Below are 14,736 nucleotides of genomic sequence, written 5' to 3' on the forward strand. Positions count from 1 at the left end.
CATGATCAATTAGGTCACAAGTATAAATAATAAGAACTAAAAAAAATATTTACAAGCAAAATTAAGTGCTTTCAATTCAATCTATAGTTAAAATAATATGAAGTACTTTGTTATCTGGCTGTTTTTGTCATTGCGACAGTTCAAAAGCTCTAACTTGAGGAACAGCAACGAGTCAAACAAGATTCTACTGTTGGAATGACAGCCTCAGTAATCGTGAATAACTGTGATGTTTTCTCTAACAATAATCGTAAAACTCAGATTGTACACTGTGACATTTCACTTTGTTGCGCCAAAATACATTTCCTTTTACACATTTGAACCACGTGCACACATCGACTTTACAAAAACACACAATATCTTCTGATGTTGTCAATCACACAGTTCTAACCCCGGTGATATCGTAACGTATTTGGAAACAAACAGAGCATGCGACGAGTATAGAAAAGCACGGAGAGTGGTGCGGATTGTAGATGAGGTGATGCCGGTGGTAGGGGGTGGCGATGGGTAAACTAAAGCAGGGGTGAGGAGGGGATTGTGGGTGAGGAGGGTGAGGAGGGGGGGGCACTCTACACAAAGCTGTCCCATCCCTATTCATCTCACGCTAATGGCAAAACAACACACTGATTGTTCGTCCGGCGCAACGGTGCTAACTGAATGCGCGAGCGGGCGAACAAACGGCGCGTTGTTCCCGAGGGGTGCGGGAGCTACGTAGATGTCAGATAATTAGCCCACCACCCAACCCCCCACCCTCGCACCCAACGCTCCGCAGATCCCCCAGCATGCACTCGTCCGAAAGGCCCTCGCTGCCACCTATGCCACTCGGCTCTTTACGAGTCACAGCGGGGAATACCTGTCGCTACTGACTACGCCGCGACAAACAAGTGAGGCTAAATGACTGAGGGAAAATGAAACGATCAATGCGCTGGAGTTGATCAGTCGGTTGATAGTGTGAGAGTCGACCGATGCAAACTTTGGTCGACTTTATTGTGTCGAATGATTTTTTTTTATGGGGACAGCAGCAGAAAGAAGGAGGCGAGTAGTGAGTTAGCGGATGATTTTAGGGGTAAATTATGAGTTTAATCTGCCTTTTTTTACATTTAAACATTGTTTCCTGGTACTTTTCTGTATGAGTTGTTTGCAGTTTGGGTCGGGCACATAGTCAGATCATATATAGTAAAAGAGTATTAGTAAGAGAGCTTTAGCCATGCTTATTTATCTCCAGGGCAAGGATTTCTTTACTATAGGGATGTCAAGATTATTAGGTTAATTGATAATCGTGATAATTTAGGTCAAAATATAATCATTAGAACCAAAGAAATATAATCGTGACACATTTAGCAGCAAATTGTATATGTTTTGCTCAATATACAGCTCAAACATAGAGCTAAATGTACCGAATTTATTTTATCTGGCAGTTTTTGTCACATTTATCTTTATTTTGTCCTTCAGAAAGTTCCATTTTGTAACGCCGCTCACAAACTTGAAGAAATATTTCACTGTTGTTTGGTCACAATCTCAATAATTGTGAATGATCGTGTTAAATTAATGTTTTTCAGACAATAATCGCATCAATAATCAGCCCCAGTCAACCACGACTCCAGCCCTTTCAGACATACATTGCCTTTTAAATTTGTTCTCAAATACAGTCTATATGCATTATACTCACTAAATCCTTTAATCAGTTGTCGAAACTACTATATACGTGTACTCTTCTAACTTATTCCAATAAAAACGTTGCAGTGTGTGTCTTTCTGTAGAAGAATCAGCGTAAACTGTGTTGTCTGCCAAACAAGTCAGCCAGATCGCGCTGACCTACACTATATACAGTTAAACAAGACACAATGCAAAAGTTTGTGTTCCATTTTTGGGTTTCTAAAGAGTTAACCTCGAGTCTAATCCTTTGCTTTTTCCTGCAGGGCCCATCCTCGCACTCCGGCTCCCTCCCACCTCTCCCTCGCCGCCCTCGTCCTGCCAAAAATCATCGGACAGGAAACGAGAGATTAAGTTTTTCCTACCTTCGCCGAACAAAGAGAGCACAGATCGGACAGGGGCGGCACATTTCCCTTTGGCCCATTCTTCCCTCTTTTACATCTCTCTGTTTTATGAAAGCCTACACAGGTAATGGCTAGCGTTTCGGTGGGACCACACAGACACAAAGCTTCCCTCGCGGGGCCTTTGTGACCGGCCGCGGCTGCAGGATCGGTTTTAATCTTGTTAAAATCGATGGCTGTCGCTCCAAATCTCCGTCTCCAGAGTTAAAGCAGAGGTTGGTCAGGGTTTCAAAGCAAAGCCACTGCCCTTACACCGAGAATCACAAATGAAACAGCCGAGCTAATACGGATGTTGGAATAGGAAGCTACAACTGCACATACAGGAGCCTCTGCTTATTTGACCAGTGTCCGTGGACATTTAGAGTTGTGATTATTGTGAGAAAACAACTTGATTATTCACGATTACTGAGTGAAATCTTTCATTTTCCTTCAGTCTCGTTGTCTAACACGTTACTGTTTCTCAAGTTTGTGACCAGTTTTATGAAATCAAACCTTCTGAATGAAGGAAATAAAGTTAACGTGACAGAAACAGATCAAAGCAGATCAAAAAGTATTTTACGTTTAGATGCATTTTTACTATTCAATCTAACTATAGATTGAATAAAAAATAAAATACTTAATATTTCTTCACAATGATTAATTTCTAGTTACGATTATATTGTGAGCTGAATAATCACGATTATCAATTAACATATGAATCATGACATTCCTACATAAAACCTTATATTTTTATTACTTTATTCATATCACTGTGATTTCTGATTTCAATTCATTTAAATTTATTTTCTTAATGAAGGATGACTTCACCCAAGGCCTTTTTTCGGTATTAAAATGTAAAAAATTTAAACAGCGATGGCTTTTTTTTTTGCTTTACTAAAATCAAAATAAGAATAAAGTTTAATTAATAACAATTTTAAATTTACAGTTAGAAATAAATAAAAAAAGATGCAATGATTTTGAAGAAGAATCTCTCCACGTGGTTTAGACGTGGTTAAGCGTACAAAATACCAGCTTGTTAATATAATAACAATAATATAGAAATGTGGACAATTTTTCTTAAGTCCAGAGTGAGATTCGGGCGGGACATTCACTCAGAACACGTCTTCCTGTTTCCCTTTGTCCACAGTTTCAGGACGTGACTGACAACATGACCTCCATCATGGGATTTCTTTAGGTAACCTTCCCCAAGATGGCTGCCCCTCACCTCCGTGCCCCCCCCACCTGCCTCTACTGTCCCCGTCCTCTCCCAAACCCGGCTAATGCTGCCCCCTCTGCGAGCGCGCACTACGGGCCGGAGCATGCGGCGCACTTGGTTTAAGGATTAGCTCCCTAAATTAGATTATCTGATGGCATCTTAATGGATTGCTGACCCATTTCCTGCACAATGGCAACATGCAGGTCTGGCTGAGTTTTAATTTGGGGGTCTAGCACCGAGGAGCGCTGCGGTAAAAGGCAGCGCGGGTAAAAAGGGAAGCGATCCGGCTAGCTATTCACTGAGCATTTTGCCCTGAAAACATGAGAAAAAAATACAGAAAAGAACACATAGCGATCACAAAACTGAGCAGTTTCATTGAGACGCAATAACAACATCACTTAAAACGATGAGGAATTCAATACTTAGATGTGTAACTTCAATACATTTTCATCATTATCACCTTTACTTTACAGCTAAGCGCATTCCTAGTTTCTTAATCTTGTTCACTGACGAGAAGCCTTTTCTAATTTAGTCTACTCTTTATTCATGCCAGTCCCAAACCTGATTAAATATTAGAAGCTGTCTAAATTGTGTGGCAAATCCTATTAAAATCTCACACTAAAAGCATTTATCAGCAACATTGTGTATTGAGCCGAGTTATTGCTATAACTGTACTTTTGTTTACTCAGAGAGATGGCCCTTGAGCTGCTTTGGGGGACATTTTCCTACCTCCACTGGTGTTTTAAGGGGCCTGTTTAGGGGCTGCTGCTGCTGCTGCTGCTACTGCCGTGTGTGTGTGTGTGTGTGTGTGTGTGTGTGTGTGTGTGCGTGCGTGCGTGTGCGTGTGTGTGTGTTTTGTAACGTTGCAAACACAATCTCCCACACACACTTCCAGGGAAAGGGGAAGACTGTCTCGTAACAGGAAAAAGGCTTAGCTCAGCTCGCGGGGCTGTGCGCGCGGAGGTGAACCGGTGCAGGTTTTTCCTTGCACCGGGGGATGAGAGAGGAAAGAAAGAGGATAAGAAGAGGGAGGGAGGCTGTGTGTATGTTTAAGTTGAGGAGAGTAAAGTGCGACTCCCGCCCAGACAATACTGAGCTTGTTAAACTGCAGACGATGCTCACGTGGCTCGAAAGCACTGACCTGGGATGACTTCTTTTACCTAGGCCGGATCAAACTCATTAAAACAATAGAGCACTGTGCTAAATATTTAGTCAAATTGATTGTAATTTCTCTTTTTTACGCCACAAAACTGTGAATAAAGTACATTTTAACTGTATTAGTCGAGTTAAGAGCATCCCATGTCAGGTTTGGGCAGAACATCTCGTCTGCTGCGACATATACATGGGCTTAAGTCAAATTCGGGCCGTTGCCGTAGCGATGAACAATTTGAAAAGTCACCAAAATGGAAGCTGAAACCCACGAATAAGGAGCAGCGCCTTGTCCGAGTTCTACACTGTGAAGACTGTTTGATTTTTTTGGCCCTTTTCTGTACAATTTGCTATCTTTCACATTTCCTTATATATTTTTACACTCTATCATTTGACATTTCTGAACAATTACAACACACAAAAGCATCGCATTGACACATACACATGGAACACAAGGGTGAGATGGACAATCAAGACAACGATTACATGAATCGTTTTTTGTGTAATTGCGTTTTTTGTGTAATTGCATTAGAAAAAAAGGGCATGAAAGAATGAAATCGTTACCTTTGCCAAGTAATCCCCAAAGTGTCCTCTGTGGCACTGGGGCCATAATGCCTGCCGTTTTGAGTCACGCTCCAGTCACACTTCCTCAGCTGTCAATTGAAACCTAGCGGTCAGATCACTGGGCCAAGACAACTTCCACTTCAGATTACACGACTAAAAGTGAACAGTGAACACAGGGCATGCAGAGGAGGGCTACTGCACGGTCAGTAATTGGGTTAGAACACGTGTGACAGTGAGAAGAAAAGGCTATGGACACAGTGGACAGAAAGGAAAGGGACATGCGGTCAGTGGGAGCGGCCAGAGGTGGAAGAAGGAGTCCAAACGTGTAAATGTAAATATATTAGTAATGTGTAGACGGGGACGTTTAGGTGTTGAGTGTAAAAAAGTCGCTAAAGCCCCTCGCTGCTACTGTTTTAGCTACAAATAGTATTAAAACTTCAAAAATGGTACGACTACTACTACAAGAGTCTTTTGAGTTTTTGAAAAGCACTACAAAAAGTGATTATATTACATTACTACTACTACTACTACTACTACTACTACTACTACTACTACTACTACTACTACTACTACTACTACTACTACTACTACTACTACTACTACTACTACTACTACTACTACTACTACTACTACTACTACTACTACTACTACTACTACTACTACTACTACTACTACTACTACTACTACTACACAAAGCTACAACTAACTAGCACTGCTGAAGTATATATGAATACAGATGCTACTGCTAATTCCAAACTACCACAGCTTGTTACAGGTTATATATATTTGACTTTCTACTTATTTTTGAAGCAATACAATAAAAGATGCTACAATCTAAAGCTTAAAATGAAGAAATATTGGACACGGTTTGTGGCTCGACGAGTATTTACAGATTAAATTAAAGTTTAAGGTTGACTTAGGTGAAAATATTGAGTTACTTTCCACCTCTGGTAAGCTGTAAATGAAAGGGTGGGTTAGTTAGAGAAGGTGAGGTGCTTTTGCGTCAGTTTGTTCTGCAGGACGTGTGTGTGTTAGCCGCTGAAAGCCATGCAGTTGGGTGGATGCAGCCTGTCGATATATAAGTGCACTTTTACATTCAGGACGTACACCCTGGAGCATACGCCGCTTCGTTTTTTTTTCATTAGCTAACTGTTTTTTATCGATTAGGGGTCAAAGTACAATGAAGTTAAAGCATACGCACGCACACTCATGCATAAAGGGAAAAAAACAACAACCCTGCTCTTAAAGAAAGCCGCGGCATTACAAATGACTGCAACAAAAAAGCTATACAACAACGTCGCCCTCCTTTACGTGCATTATGCGGACGCACGTGCCGGCAATCCAGATGAAGCGCCGGCCACCGCTCACCTAACCTTGCCCCGTACGCTGCACATTCATTTAGTAATGCACCGCGGCTAAAACTGCACGGTTAGCACTTTACGCGGTGCCGGGCAGACTTTTTTTTTTTTGGGCCGGGGCTCTTTAGAGGGACTTAATCAGATATAGCTGAATATTCAACACCATTTGCAGCGGTCAAGACTGTGATTCTTTTAACTGCGAGCACCTGCAGGAGCGACGCATCAGCGGGACGATGATGGGCGCCTACTTAAGCTGTACTTAAATTCGGTAATGTTGTTGTTAGAAAGAGGACGGGAAAAGGAAATTTGTCATGTGAATTAATTGACTTATTGAGAGGTGAGACTCTAAAGGGTGGAATTAAAGCTTTAGAAGAAGGTGAGATGTTTGGAATCTCTCTCTAATTCAGCAGTAAATATAAAATCACTGAAATTCCTAAACGATTCCAAATGTATTCATGTTCTCTATTCATATTTTTCCCCCTGTACTGTATATTTTCACAATACATCCTTTGAATACCCTCGAATTTATCAATCTGTACACTTGGCTCTTAAAAGTCTATGGGAAAAACAATGCCCTCTGTAGTGCCCTGCGTCTTTTTATTGCAGCCTGACAAAAGCTCGGCCCGGGCCAGACGCTCCGTGCCACTGCTCCTCGAGGGCCCTGCCATCTGTCCGCTGGCATCGGAGTGGCACAGGCAGTGGGGAGAAAAAAATGAAAGAACCGGGAACGTCGTTTGCAAACAGATGCGGGCAGATTGTGGATTAGGATTCTCCCTTAGATAATACCAAATGACATCTGATCACGGATCTCTCCCTGAGGAATGCTGCATGGTGGCATTCCCTGGAGGGGTTAACCAAGGCGAGGGTTGAATGGTGGGTATATCGGGCTGCCTGGGAACCGCAGAGCAGGTGTGGTGCGTGGTTTTTTTTGTGTGCTGCGCGAGGAGTTGAGGGTATTTTCTATTTTAGTGGTGTGAAATTGGTCCAAGATCTGTGTGATTAGCGGGCGGTTGGTTATTTTTATAGTCTACGTTTTTATTAAGCAGTGATTTCATTGGGACTGAATCAAAACGAATCCATTACAAAAATAAAAAATAATCAGGACTAACCAATAAAGGTGGGCAACACTGACAAAAATATATATCTCGATTAAAAAAAAAGGAAAATCCCATAACAATATTATGTCAATCCAATAGAAATGCATTAAAACATGCCTTAATAATATCTATATTATCTGGGTTTTTTTTTAAATCACAAAAGTCCCAACAAATCACTGTATACCCTTATTTATTTATTTTAATTCATTTATTCATTGTAGTATTTTTGTTGGTACTATTTCTTGCATATCTTCAACACACCATTCACAATCTTATCATAATTTTGCTGTATTGTCCACCTCTACAAACCAACAACAAAACAGGTCTAAACACCGACTAATCAGTGACAAAAGCAAAAAAAAAAGGTGCCAAAAAACAAACTAAACCAGGACTAACCAAGTGCTAAAACCAGGATTTACATTCAGGCAGAACAAAACCAGGGGTCTTGAGAACCACCACAGATCGACTCTCCCGACATCACCGCACTGCTGACCACACTCAAATCCAAACCGCAAAATGTCAATAAGCCGAGCAGATCCCATTCAATAAACAGCTGTCATGCACGGGGACAATGATGGAGGCCTCTGTGTTTGGTCCTGGGGGGCTTGGCCACATCTGACAATGCTAAATTACACCTCAGGAACCAAAACAACCGCGACAGACAGAAGCATGATGAATCTGTATGAATAGGAGCCTGCTTACTTAAACAAACACTGAGATATGTAGCGGGCCAAGCACCACCCACGCCCCTAAAATGTCAATATTTAGCCGGCACAATTTACAGATGACCAATTGTATCAAAAGAAATATTGAATTTAGAAGATTATTTATTATTTAGGCCAGTTTTTTGGCTGAAATTCATCATCAAAAGTGAATTGGTATCGAAACGTTTATAATGAATAGTAACTAGAGAAGTAAATGATTCGTTTTTGCTGTTAATACTCGAAGGAATTAGATTTCAGGCGTGCAATAGAAAAGGCCCTGTATTCTGCAGAGGCATGTGCTGGGTGCAGTTCAACAGATTGTGCAGCGGCTCTTGTGTAGTCGCTTTGTGCCCCTCCGAAAGAAGTCACAGAGCTGCTAGAAAATGTGCAAGGCAAACTGTGACAGCGGCCAAGTAAATCCTGCCTCTCCTTCTCCCTATAGACGCCCCCACCGCAGCCACGTGCGAGAACGGAGTTACTTTCAGGGACAAACGTCTAACTTTGGCTTATTCTATACATTTATCTATGTATTTATTGTATGATGCTGTGTTATTTTGTTGTAATTCATAACGCAGTTGGGAGGCAGGTGGAATAATAAGTTGATTTTGTGGTATTACACTAAGTTCAGGGCCTAGTCAGTGTGAGAAATTATGACTTTTATGGATTTTTGTGTTGAAAAATAATATTAATCAAATGTGTCTACCAAGATGTTATATAGGGTAGTTAATAAGTTGTCAGCTGCCAAAAACATGTTAATTGCTCATAATTTGTAATGTTTTGCTAACGTTAATTCCTCCACAGACTGTTATTCTGATCTGCTGGGCTCGTGGCACCTTCCCGTACCGTGCAGCCGTCCTACCGCCACTAAAAGGGTGCCGAACTCACTTATTTGCTTCCCCATTTTCAAGACAAATGGGAAAAGAAAAGCCAAAAACAAGAATGGAGTAAAGAAAAATTGAGATAGAAAGAGGAGCGAGGAAACAGAGGGCAGCTTTGTCATTTTTTTTTTTACAAAGCATTAAAAAAGCGAGGAGACACCGAGGAGAGACCAGCCATCATTATGTACCCGCGTGCAGATGCATTCAATTAGCTGTGGTTGGAGGAGCCTTGGCCCGGGACCAGAGCTTTCAATGAGACGGGGAGGGGCGCGCTTTCTCCCCCCTCTACGTCCGACAACACCGCAACTGCTAAAGCTTCCAAACACACAGACATCCATACATACTACAGCTACACTGCGGACCGGAGGTGGGCAGAGCAGCCAAAAATTGAATAAATTAATAGTATTGTTACTTTCCTGGTGTTGCATTCTTATCATTTTTATTATGTTCTTTCCTTTGCAATAAAAAAAACACTTATATACATATAAATAATGCTCCTATTCTGGCCATTCCGAATAAAAAGCCTGGACTATTGTGTAGACTGCTGCTTATAAAAGTGTAGTGAAAAATAATGTCCAAAAAATACAATTAAAGGGCATATGACAGGTTTTTACGATGTTCAAATTTTGACATTATTTGGTGTATTTTTACCTGTTCTACATATTAATAATAGTTTTATACCAATCGAGAAGGTATTTGTGGAGAAAATGTTGAAAAATCTGTAGAAAAATGACAGGAAGTGACATCACACTAGGAAATTGTGATGTCACTTCCTGTCATTTTTCAGGAAGTCAGATTCTAAAGCAAAAAAATGTGCTATTCTGTGATAACACTTTGATTTTTAATATCTTAACTGCATTTTAGTTCAGTGTGTTGTCCAACCTGTCAAAAGCACTTTAAGTATTATTTCTCCAAAAACGTACGTGTATTATGATCCATATGAATAAATGTGGGGCGTATGTACTTAGCTAAATAACACGTAACATCAGGGTGTGTGAAACTGTGAGTCACTTCAGAAGATAACGTCTAAAGGAAGTGGACTTCAGCACTTTACGCACTTTAAGGCCCCCACACGTCCCATTTGTCGCATTAGCCGTGGACGCATAATGACAATGTACTTCCTCATAACGCTATTTATTTGTTTTACTTACACTACAAAAAATCAAACCAGTTCAAAAAAGTTGGGATACTGGGTAAAATGTAAATAAAGATGTCAGGATGGCTGAATCTCATTTAAAAAACATCATAAATACACTATGTTTCGGCATTTGTTTAGTCAACTTTCTCTATTTATCGAATTTTATTGTATTAATAATATTGACATACAATTGAAATTTACTGTTATTTACATGTCATTGCATCCCATCTTTTTTAAATTTTAAATGGAGTTGAAATTGGCAAATCAAAAGGGCTAAATTGGACCTGTGAGTGTTGATGTTTTGGGGCTGGGGGCTGTATTTGCTATGAAGGAGAGACAGAAATGAAGAGAGAAGGAGGAGGGGTGAAGAGTGAAGAGGGTACAGAGGTTTTAGCTGGGGGGGGGCTCACCTGCTGCTGGTGGAGGAAGGCGGGCTCTCGAGTGCTCAGGCCCACAAAGCGGTTCGCTGTCGGGGTGCCAGGGGCGGAGTAGCCTGTAGAGCCGATCAGGATATTGGAGATTTCAATGTCAAATAGAGGTCTCTTTTACACAAATACGTTGCTATTTTGGACTTAAAATATTGATTACAGTTCTAAAAAATGGTGTAACGGAAAAAGACAATTCATTCAAAGCTGTTCTGAAGGATAAAGGGCAAAAGGTCTGATCACATGACTCACAAAGCATTATTAATACATCGTAATAGGTCTCTACTTCCTCTACAACACATACAAAAGTAAAGCTGTTCTAACTGTTTCAAGAAAGAGCTAAATAATTGTGGCAATGACTTTTTCCTTATTGGAGCGGTTGTGTTAAGAGCAGGGATATCACGATTTCAAATTTTAATGTTATTGTGGAAAAAAAACATCACAATTTAACGATTATTCACGATTAATGAGACTGTGACCAAACAACAAAAATCTTAAATTTTCGTTCGTTCCCGTGGTCTGACATGTTACTGTTCCTCAAGTTTATGACCAACTTAACAAAAATGTACTTTCTGAAAGACAAAATAATGGTAAATCCAACAAAAACAGCCAGAGAAATTATATATTTTTTACATTTAGGTCTATTTCTTGGCTGTATATTAAACAAAAAATACTTAAAATTACTTCACAATGGTCACAATTATTATATTTTGGTTATGACGATAACATTGTGACCTGAATAATCATGATTATCAATTAACCGAATAATTGTGACATCCCTAGTAAAGCAAATTAACACAATCGGGTCTTAACTAGGACTAAACCTATTATTACTACGGTGTATTTATATATCGCTTTTCCACCTCCAAGGCACTTAAATAGAACTAAACATGGACAAAGCCAGGGCTAAACCGGGACTAACTACCTGTCTACTGAGCAGAACTAAGCCACTGGAAGGAGATCTGAACAGGCTTTAAACCAGATTAAAGACAAAGTTCTAAACCAATCATAAAATTGGTTTGGACAATGCCAATGTGGTCAAACTCTTACCTTCTGTGGATGTGGTGATTGGTGGCTTGGTGTCGGGCATGGAGAGGGAGACGGGCCGGACCGCGCTGTGGTGAGGGGAGGGGGCCAACACAGGGGTGAAGTGTCCCGGGACCTTCCCAACCACCTGACCACTGCTGTTGGGCTGTGAGAGGGGCGACAGAGCCAAAGCGTTCACATAGCGCACAAGCTAATGAACATTTACAGTGTGCAGTGTGCCTTATTTTGTGTCATAGAACAAAATGTTGCACAGCTGGTTTCAGAGAGAAGTTTGCCATAGCAGTTCACAATAATACAGTTTTTTCAAATGTTTAATGGTCAAAAGTCCTCAAAATGGTACAGAATTAAACAGAAAACCTAACTCTTTAGTATGAACAGATACTGGCTCATTTGAATAATTCACCAATAAATTTAAACAAAAAGCTTTGCAGAAAGTTATACAAATAGTGACCGTGTTTTCTCAAATTATATATATTTGTTTCACATTTAGGTCTATTTCTTGGCTGTATATTAAACAAAAAATACTTAAGTTTACTTTAAAAATGGTCACAATTATTATATTTTGGTTATCACGATAGCATTGTGACCTGAATAATCATGATTATCGATTAACCGAATAATCGTGACATCCCTAGTAAAGCAAATTAACACATTTAGGTCCATAGCAGTTCACAATAATACAGTTTGTTTTCAAATGTTTAATGGTCAAAAGTCCTCAAAATGGTACAGAATTAAACAGAAAACCTAACACTACAATGAACAGATACTGGCTCATTTGAATAATTCACCAATATATTTAAACACAAAAGCTTTGCAGAAAGTTATACAAATTGTGAGCGTGTTTTCTCAAATGCCACTTGTACTAAGGCTCAAAACAAATTTCCCTCTGGGGCAATAAAGTTGTTTCATATGCTGTTTATAGCGCACAGACAGGTAGAGAAATGCTCATATGCAACATAATTTTCTATTAAAGAGCTTAAAAGTGCATTTTAAGATTTCTGCATGCTAAAAATAAGCTGAACACACAAATAAATAGTCTCTAGTGCTTATCTACAAGCCAAAATCAGATAAGTTGCGGTTGTTTAGTCTACCACAAAGAGTTGCTGACTCAGAGGAGCGACAATGCTAACGCTAACTAGCCTTGTCAAAACGCAATCTCAATAAAACGTGCAAGCGCGGCGCAACAAACTTGACTCCTCTTCTGGTGATTTACACTCGTCGAAACCTTTTGCGGAGAGGGCTTAGTCATTTCTTTATTTTGCTTTCACACACCTCAAATGAGCAACAAAAGGTGAGTGGACGGCTTACGGCAGAAGAATGGATTTTTAGTGGCCGGCTCTGTCACAGTTATTACTTAAACTCATGAAGAGGGGGGGAAGCACGGGCAACAATGGGTTTCCTACATGATTTTAGACAATGATTTTAATGTCGGTCATAAAGGGAATTTAGGAGGAGCCGGGCGTGAAAGGGAAAAGTCCGAGCCCCGTACAATGGCGAGCGCACGGACCCGGGAGGCGGCGGGACTTTAAATATAGACGGAGAGATAAAGAACAGCTAGTGGGGGCCGCCGACTCTTTCAGGCAGCCGGGGTCTGACCGGGGCGTCCGTTTTCCAGTTCAAAACTCAAACAGGCCTTTTTCTGGGAGGGCGGGGGGGGTGGAATTGTGTCCGCAGGCTTCCCGCCGATGTGAATAGAATGTTTAATTAGAGTGTAATATAATCTGCGTTAAAGCAAGCATAAAAACATCCTGGCACTCGTCCACTGGATTATTAAGCGGCGAGTTACTTCCCCCCTTTTTTCCCCTTTTTCGCTCCCTGGCCGGTCCCAGTTCTCTCTCTTTTCTCGTGTTGTGTGGGACTAGCCGTGGTCTCCGCTGCACCTCCAGCAGCGGGACAGTCAAAACTCAACGAGAGGGCGAGCCGATGGGACTGCAGGGGCGGGCCAACGTCAGGCAATTTGTAAAATTAATCGTTAGAGGCTAAATATTAGAGCAGCTAATGAAAAGATGGACGGCTCCCAAGTAATTATAGGGCGTTTAGGCTGTTGTTGAATCCAGATATGGCAGAGCAAAGCCAGAACTACACCAGATTTATACTATGACAAATCAGGGATATTAGAAAAAGTCAAAAAGAGTGTTAAATCTAAAGCCAAAAACCAGCCTTTTTATCATATTGTGATTGACTTTTTCCTAATCCACTATTGGTCTGCTTGGCTCTGATGGGCAGGGATGTCACGGTTATTAGGTTTAAACAATAATTATCCAGGTCACAATATAAACGTGAGAGCCAAAAAATAATAATCAAGAGAAAACTTAAGCATTTTATGGCCAATCCCTAAACCATTTAAACTCTATTTTTCTGACTGTTTTGGTCAAATTTGACTTAATTTTGTCTTTCAGGAAGTCAATTTTCATAAATCCGGTCACCAACTTGAGGAACAGCAACACGTCAGACCGCGGGAATGAGCAATAATCGAGAATAATCGTGAATAATCGTTAAATCGTGATGTTTTAATAACTGAAACACTAAAATCTGATACTGTGACGTCCTTAGCGATGAGATTCAACCAATCACAGCGAAATGTGGACTATCAGAAGAAGCAGATGTGTTATTTATCTCTCAAACGCAAGAGAAAAATACTAACTGAACATCCAAACCATCAAGAAAATCGCGATATACATTCGTTGCCGTAGAAACCGAACAAGAATTGAACCAGGACTTAACCAGAAAGTAGAATAACGTTACCCCGGACTAAACTAAACCGGCTAAAAGAGCTGAGCCTGAACATTCCCAACCTTAATCATTCCCTGCAGTTTTCCTCATTTAGAGAACCACGTGGACCCCACCGCTCCCCCTTCGCTCCCCCTCACCCCCCAGCGCTGGGGTCCGACGCCGTCCACGAGCCCCCCTTTGTTTACAGCCAGGTATAAAACGTACATAAATACAACACGCCCGCTCTCTCATCTACACGGACGCCGCTGCCTCTCCGCTGAGCCCAGATTGCGCTTTAAAACACGCTCCCGGCCGCACGATTTACCGCCACGTCCCCTTAAAGTCCGAGCGCCCGCGCGTGACCGCCGGTGCAGCGCTTCTTTCCGGAGTGGACGGGTTGTTGACTGCGAATATGAGC

The 14,736-nt window shown here is 41.0% G+C and overlaps 1 protein-coding gene across 11 annotated transcripts in view; it reads right to left on the reverse strand.

Moving 5' to 3' along the window:
- LOC140371727 (nuclear factor 1 B-type-like) overlaps nucleotides 1–14,736 on the reverse strand; it is an 80,617-nt gene that overhangs the window by 6,247 nt on the left and 59,634 nt on the right. For 9 of the 11 annotated variants that reach the window (XM_072458926.1, XM_072458933.1, XM_072458925.1 and 6 more), the window contains 3 exons: nucleotides 11,610–11,751; nucleotides 10,545–10,627; nucleotides 4,960–5,048 (listed from right to left, as the gene is read on the reverse strand). In XM_072458926.1, coding sequence (XP_072315027.1) covers nucleotides 4,960–5,048; nucleotides 10,545–10,627; nucleotides 11,610–11,751 — 314 coding nt within the window. The remainder of the gene's footprint in view (nucleotides 1–4,959; nucleotides 5,049–10,544; nucleotides 10,628–11,609; nucleotides 11,752–14,736) is intronic. The other 2 variants (XM_072458932.1, XM_072458931.1) reach the window with 1 other exon arrangement.

The sequence above is a fragment of the Eucyclogobius newberryi genome, unplaced genomic scaffold (genome assembly GCF_026437365.1).
Source record: "Eucyclogobius newberryi isolate DKJ021-1_F unplaced genomic scaffold, fEucNew1.0.hap1 SCAF_22, whole genome shotgun sequence".
NCBI classification, from domain to species: Eukaryota; Metazoa; Chordata; class Actinopteri; order Gobiiformes; family Gobiidae; genus Eucyclogobius; species Eucyclogobius newberryi.